The 7,967-nt window shown below is 34.4% G+C and overlaps 1 protein-coding gene across 14 annotated transcripts in view; it reads right to left on the bottom strand.

Moving 5' to 3' along the window:
- Nucleotides 1-2,928: 2,928 nt before the first annotated feature.
- Nucleotides 2,929-7,967, bottom strand: part of FOXP2 (forkhead box P2) — a 275,679-nt gene continuing 270,640 nt past the window's right edge. For all 14 annotated transcript variants that reach the window (XM_066591788.1, XM_066591786.1, XM_066591795.1 and 11 more), the window contains one exon: nt 2,929-7,044. In XM_066591788.1, coding sequence (XP_066447885.1) covers nt 6,900-7,044 — 145 coding nt within the window. In that variant the 3' untranslated portion in view covers nt 2,929-6,899. The remainder of the gene's footprint in view (nt 7,045-7,967) is intronic.

The following is a 7,967-nucleotide window of genomic DNA, read 5'->3' as shown; positions in this document are numbered from 1 at the left end:
GGAACCAAAATAGAATCTTGAAGTGCGCCACTGGTAACTAAATTCTGGTCAGAATTCACACCATTAACAGATCTATCCTTTAGTCAACTGCAACTTCACTGAATTATCCAGGGATTAAGGCTGCCCATATATTTCTGACAGCTGTCAGCTAAACACACATTTGGCTGACAGCAGTTCAGACGGATACCCACATACAGATTTGTCATCAGTTCTGCTGAGTGTGCATGTGTTCTGAATATTGAGAGGGGAGAAAGCCACAGCAAGACAGATCTGGTAGCAACTTATTGCCCAAGAACAAAAGGATCAGAGCGTTGAAGTTCCACTGCGTAATCTTTATTTCCCAGACATTTGCCATCTGGGGTGAGTCAGGAGGCCCCCATGCACATTGGATGATTGGCCATTCCCACTGAAATCGACAGGCTCAGTAGATCTACATCTAATATGCATTGGCATCTAAATCCAATCTTCATTAATTTACCTATGAGCTCTTTGTCATGAACTGATGAGGAAACAGATCACATTGGACCATGAAACTGTTTATCAGTCAATTATCCAATTGCTTTTGAGTCTGTAAAAATGGAGGAACTATGTAAGAAATTCCAGTAATTCTTAAATGGCTAATGCAATATATTCTTGCAAAATTCTAGAATTAATGCTGAAGGTCTACAGATCAATCACATCTTAATTGCTTTGTCATTGTAATGGGTTATAGAGGTTCAATTATGAAAATTGTGTCACTGCCCAAATACTTTTGGACCCAGCTGTATATTTTTTTTAAATGGTTTGTACCAAGATTACAAGTTATGCCCTATTCACTGGACAATAATCACAATGCAGACAAAGCATCTTATAAAACCTGAAAAAACTAAGGCTTTGCTGGTGTATGAGTAAGCAGCTTTTTAAACTGTATTTATACAAAACTCATGCAAAAGGTATATGCATTCTGTGGTTGAGATATCCTTTCAAAGTTTTCTAACTGAGGTATGCATACTTAAGCATTGTTGTCTTTGACCACTTTCTCGATGGTTCAAATATCGCATTAAGTTTTAGACTACCAAGCTTGAAAAAGGCCATGGATGCTGCCGTATCATCTCTTCATTTGGACTCTACCTGGGAACGGGTTCAGGCTCCTGACGGCTGTTGCATATTTGGTCTGGCCACGGAGTGGTGAGGAAAAGTGCTACTGGGGATCAACTGCATATACCTCATATGAGATAATCTGCCACAACTAGTTGGGTTTCATGGTATTTCTATTAATCTCTTCTTTATTTTGTCTCCCAAAGCTCAGAGCTATGCTGCACATGATGCAACAAAGTATATATATTTTGCATGGTGACTATTTTCTTCTACTTCTACGGCGGATTGAGAAGTTGTCTAATTAGTAAAAAAAAATTATATATTTTATATACAGGACATATTCAAGATAGACTATGAGAGGACTAGTTGGTAATATCTATGTGTATTTACATTTTAAGTCACAACTTCAACTCCTCCTCCATATGATTTTTGATTAATGCTCTATTATAAAATATAATGGTTCTTATTAGCATCAATAACAAGGATGTAAAATCCCACCATTTCTAATTATATATAGAGAACGAGAGAGAGAACGAAAGAGAGAGAGAAAGTGAGGGAGAGAACGCACATAGACAGTTACGCTGGGTTCACATATACTGTATCAGTTGTGTCAGGCCAGTTGTTTCATGCCTGAGCCAGTCACAATTGATAAGAAGCTTGAACATAGCCAGACAGAAAAACACTGCATTATTTTCCTGTCTGGCACAAACAGATGTCTGGTGTCACAACTGATGCCAATGGACACAAAAACATTGCATAGGAAAATACGGGATCAGTCTTGTCATCAGATTTCCTCTGGTATTTTACATTCATGATCAAAAGGCTGAATATGTAAAAGGGACCTGTGTCATTAATGTTTCCTTTCAGCAATGGTATCCTGGGTTTGAATCCCACCAGGACAAAAATTTTATATGGTCTTCCTATATTCACATGGTTTCAACCCTTTTTAAATATACACATAGATCAATTGGCTTCCTGTAATATTGGCCATAGGGCATATGAAACATAGTCAATATGGTTGAAAGAAGTCACAGATCCATCAAGTCCAGCCTATAATCCTATAGCGCTGATCCAAAAACATACAAAAACCCATGAGACCAATGCCAGTTGCCCCAAATTAGGGGAAAATAGTTCCTTCCTGGCTCCACATATGGTAGTCAAAAAAATCCCTGAATCAACGTCTCATCTCTATATTTCTGGAACCCATTTCATGTGTCAGTGTATCAAAGGCATTAGATAGGATAATCTTATTCATGGCAATGACTGATGTCATTGTCAGGCAAATACTGTGTAAGGATTAGTAAGCATGAGTATATATATATATATATATATATATATATATATATACACACATGTACAAACAGAGAGAGGGAATGAGAATAAAGAGTGGCCATTATGTGGTGCTCTTGTAATGCTGCTTCATAAAAGCAGATTTATGCCATGTAGACATGCTCAGCAGTTGGTCTGGATTGATATTACCTGCTCAGTTACTTCGATTAATATGCCCCAGGCAATCATGTTCATAGATGACATAGTAGGCAAAATAATTTAAATGCCGTTGAAAAAAAGCTACCCCAATAACAGCTGTAGCTCAACACGGGACATTTATTCCAACAATAAAATCCAAGTGATGCAATGTTATTCATTTTCTGCTCAACCATGACATCTGATAATGGCTAAACTATCATTGACTGTACTCACTGCTCTTCTTTACAAGATCTGTTACACAAATACTCTTGGACTTAATACTTTACACAATACATGTGGCATAATCCTTAGACATACGGTAACAATACAGGGAGCTGGACTGTAAGGAATAGAAATATAATAATAATAATTGGGTCAAAAGAATTAGATATTTTATTTTATTCCAGAAATGTAGGCAAATGAATGAAATGGTTTCATATACATGTTTACATCCAACAGTTCAGAAATATTGTTTATACATATAGTAAAAATGTACATCCTTTTACCGAACCAGATCTCATTGGTGAAAGATTCTGAATTATATGAACAAATATACCAACAATCCAAAAGAGTAAGACATTGTATATTAACTACAAGTACAAGAAACCCAAGATTTATTAAAAAAATAAAATAAAAAATAAAACAAGAACAATGGTAATTTTTATACTTTAACATGTCAAGCTTCTTGTTATGGATGGATGTGAATACATCTGCAACAGCTTCAAGTGAATGTGACCAATGTCAACATATTTTAAATATTTTTTTTCAGTGGTACAGTAGATATATCTTCTACCTGTGCTTCCAATTACCTCAACTGAGATTATATATGAATGGAGTTTAGGAGCTGTGGGTGTAAAATGATTATGATTGCTTCCCCAAAAGTCTTGGTTTTCGAAAGTAAGTCATTCAGAAGTAATTCTACCTAATACTTGTAACAGTCACAAGAAAATTGATGTTCAAATATAAGTATGAAATGAAACCAGCGATATAGAATTTAATCTATATACTCACTCTCGGTGGCACCTATTGCCTACATATGGTAAAGACGGCCATTTTGTAAAATGAGCCAACGTTCATGGCATATGAATTCAAATCTAATTTTAAAGTACTTGTCACGGAGTCTCTTGGAGCACTGCCATGCTTTCTATGACTTTCTATGTAATCTCGTAGATAAAATGGCGGCCTGTACTTTGCGTAGGCACTAAGTGCAATTGTGTTTTAAATAATGAAAACATGTAAAATTAAAATCTGATAACTCCCTGGTGTTAGAGGTAGACAGTTTTCTTTCAAATCCTAGGTTTGGTCCTTTTATTTTATTCAGCAGTGAAAGCCATGAATACAAAACAAATAACAGCTGTTACAATTCAACCATGACTTCTAACGTCAGAGAATTCAAGATATGAACACACAGTACACAGTAATGAAAAAGTATCAAAAATTAGTTTACCTCAAAAAGATAAATAAACAGGTATATACCACCAATACATAAACAGATGTTTGTGCTACCGGTAAAATTAGCTGTATACAAAACATAATGGATCCCCATCATCATATGATAGAAGCAAGAATACATGAGCCATTTTAATTGTCAGACATTATGCTTTATAAGGTATGCACAGAAGTTCAAGCAATAAATACATACATTAGTTCAAAGCCTTACAACAGCTACGCAAAGCAGAGCGGGGAAAGCGGGTTTGCTATTACTAGCAAGCAATGATATAAGAGTAAAAATTAAAGAAATGCATTAAAGCAACATTTTTCTTAGAAAAAAGTCTGGTCATTTATGGGTCCACCAACATTTTTACATAATATGCACAATTATCAAAATACAGACCAAGCATCTCAGAAAACCCCAAAAAACCTAACATCTAATTTCAAAGCAACTGCAGTTTTGGAGGTTTTTCTGGTATATGTGCAAGCAGCTATTTTTAATTGTATTTATACAAAACCCATGCAAAACTCTACAGGTATATGCATTCTGTGGCTGAGACTTCCTTTCAAAGTTTTGTAACTGAGGTATGCATACTTAAGCATTGTCGTCTTTGGCCACTTTCTCGATGGTGCAAGTATCACATTAATTTTATACTACCAAGGTGGACACACATATGAAGACTAATTGCCCTCTTGTAATAGTCTTCCCTATTTATCATAATGATCAAGGGTCGCTCCTTCTGTTAGTAATGTGACATATTCATCAAATACTAGAAGACTGAGCTTTCTGCTAATATGACCAATAGACAAACACCATGAAAGTAGCAGGTACTGTGATACTGTGACAATTAATGTTATCTGCCTTTTTTTTTTTGTTTCTAATTTTGTTTTGTGCAGAGGTAGAAGCTTTTAGAAAGCCTTTTGGGTAAGTGGGAAAACCCCTTTGAAAGCTGTTGTGTCCTTCTATTTGGCGTGATAGATGACTGTGTATATCTAAGTATTTCTTGCTGACTCCAGCAAAGAATAAATGATGAGCTTAGTTTGCAAGAACCAGTTCCATCATATGGAGCTGATACATATGTTAAGCTCTAGCAGCCACCTTCTGTCAAAAACTGTTTGTAAAGCAATAACCATAATTAGGTTATGAGGTCCCTTGGTTTGGGTAAAGTATTATCAAGACTTGGCACAGCACATAAAAAGCAACATGTAAAGTTTCTAGGTTTTAGAAAACACCTATGTTTTTAGAACATAGTGAATAAAGAATTGCAACATTTTTGGATTTGGGTTTTTGTTTGAAAACTAGCATCCCAAGAAGTTGGTTAGTGCAAGTTTCCACAGGGGAGTGTATTGTTAGTGTTAATATCCCGTATAAGCAGAGGCAGAATTCTATGTAACTTTGGTTTGACTGAAAATAAATACCATGGTCTATGATTGCTATATCTTTGATTTCAGTGTAAAACTTACCTAGCTCACTTTAAATCAATATGAAATTATTTTTTTGGCTTTACTAGACCTTTTACGTTTGGTTCCTACTTTTTTTTTTTATTATAACTTAAGACTATAAAAATAGTACACAACAGATAAAGACCATACAGTACAAGACATTCTAACAACATGTATTCACCACAAAAATAAAAATAAAGTAAAAAAAAAAAAACAACAACAACCGACTGTATGGGAAGTAAAACAAAAATAAAACACAATGTTTATATATATAACAATATGCATTCTGCATTTGTCAAGTACATATATATTTTGGTTGGTTGGTTGGTCGGTCATCCACATTTTGTTGCTTTCTATCAATCTTCCACTGGAGACTGTTCTCACCTTTGACTTATGTGAAATCTTCATAGTATTTGGAGTGGCTTTTGGCCCCCAGAAGAATACGTTATTTCTCATTGAGCTTTCCTTATTTGTTTCTTTGTGTAGGGCTAAATAAAAAGATCCCAGAGGTCATCAGAAAACAGCAGGTAGTTCGTGGAACGGATCCTTTGTACTAATTAAAGTTACAGAAGACTGACCAAAGTAAGTGGCTGCTTCTGTCGTTGAGCTATTGGCCATTGTTAGAGTTGGCTTTGGTTTGCAGCTGTAGCCTTTGACTGTGTTTTCAGGTAGACAAAGCTTTATCACAAGGAGGTAAATAGTACAGTTGTAAGATATATGCAGATATGCAAATGTTTCTATGGTGCTCGCACAGACAATGTTAGTTTAGGATTGCACTTTACAACTTAACACTAACAGCACAGACTGGAAGCCTAAAGGTTCTTGGATGTTGCAACAGTCTAATTACTGCGGTTTGTAATATCTAATTTATGTCATTTACAGCTGGTGGTACCAACATAAAAAAGGAAACGAAAGAAAAGAAAACACAAAAGCAAAAAAACAAATAAGCTTGTTTGATTTTGTTTTTCAATTTAGCTAAACAAGCAGTATTACTAACTTTTGATTCTTCTCCTGTGCAAATAAAAAACAATAGCAACAAGCTGAACTTGGCCAGGATTTGTTTCTAACATTATACCTACGGTATGTTTGAGATTCACATTGATGAAACTAACACTATTTTTGGCAGTATATGAGGCCTTTTTCTTTCCACAGAACATGTATCCTCATATTCAGTCATTCCATGAACCCTTTTGAGCCATATTTTAAATGGGCAAGCCATTATATAAAGAACAGTTTTTTTTGTTTTTTGTTTTTTTTTTCAAGAAAATCAGTTTTCATCTTAAAAAAAGAAGACAACAAGCAGTTTCCTTGTTGTACTAAATCCCAAAAGACTGGTTTAACAAGTTCCTCTAGGACTGTCTCCGTAATCCATGCGTAATAAATAGTCACAGTAAAAATCTGTCAAATATTCATGGTTGTGGAGAGGTTGTGAAGGTCAGTGCTATGTCCCTTCATTTGAGGTCTTTTAAGTCTTTCTGTATTTATTCCAGATCTTCAGACAACGGCTCTTCTTCAAGCTCTCTGTCTTCTTCCAACTCTGGACTATGGTTAGCTGTTGTAACCAATGACATCGGGCAGTCCTCGTCATCAGCAATCACTGGCTCTTCTTTAACGTGTACAGAATGTCTGAAATTAAAAAAATAATCATAGTTTAGATCGATGTTTATTTCAATAAATGTTCATCTGAACTTCATAAAATCTTTCTTCTTGAAAGTATAAAAAAAGCACCTATCCAAAATCTATTTCCTACCAATTTTATAATAATGATACTTTAAAAAAATCCAAAACATATACTTGAATGTCCTTTACAGATCCTACAGATTATAACATCTAGGGTTAATTAACAAAACAAACACCTCAAAGAATACACATACTAAAAAATAACCTCTACCATGTGAATAGCAAAATATTGTGGACAATGTTAGATTTCCTTAAGATTAAGAATCCATATAGGTAGACATTCTTCAGACATTATTAAATGATATCCATAAGGAATGGCTTTTAGGCACATGTGCAACAGCCAAAGATGTAGGATTCGGATTTTCTTTTGATGTGTAATGTATGCATACAAAAAGTGAATGTTCAAAACCTTATGTGTATTAGCCAGGACATATTTATATATGATCATAAAAACAATTAACTTAAATGCCCTTTAATGCCAAGTTTCCAGTGATACTGAATTCATTATATACTCTTTTGGAAGATATTATACAACCTGCAATGCATTTTTTTTTCATATATTGAAAACCACAAAATAGGTATTGAATCGCCCTTAGAAAAATATTGACATCAAACACTTTGTTTTAAAATGTGCCCTACATACATTTCAAATAATAACAATGATAATAATATGCATAATATCGGATTCTTGTTAAAAAGTCTAGTGCAAGAAAATTGAATTACATTTGTAATTTTTATTATGAATGACAAATTTATTGATGTTTAGAAATTAAAGAAACTATTATATCTTTACACAGTAAATTTGTAAATTGTGTATTTTCTTAACCCTTCCTATTCATGAAAAGCGATATAGTTGTAAAACTGAATTT

This window comes from Eleutherodactylus coqui, chromosome 2 (genome assembly GCF_035609145.1).
Source record: "Eleutherodactylus coqui strain aEleCoq1 chromosome 2, aEleCoq1.hap1, whole genome shotgun sequence".
NCBI classification, from domain to species: domain Eukaryota; kingdom Metazoa; phylum Chordata; class Amphibia; order Anura; family Eleutherodactylidae; genus Eleutherodactylus; species Eleutherodactylus coqui.
Note: the sequence above shows the minus strand (reverse complement) of the source record. Positions and strands in the feature narration are given on the sequence as shown.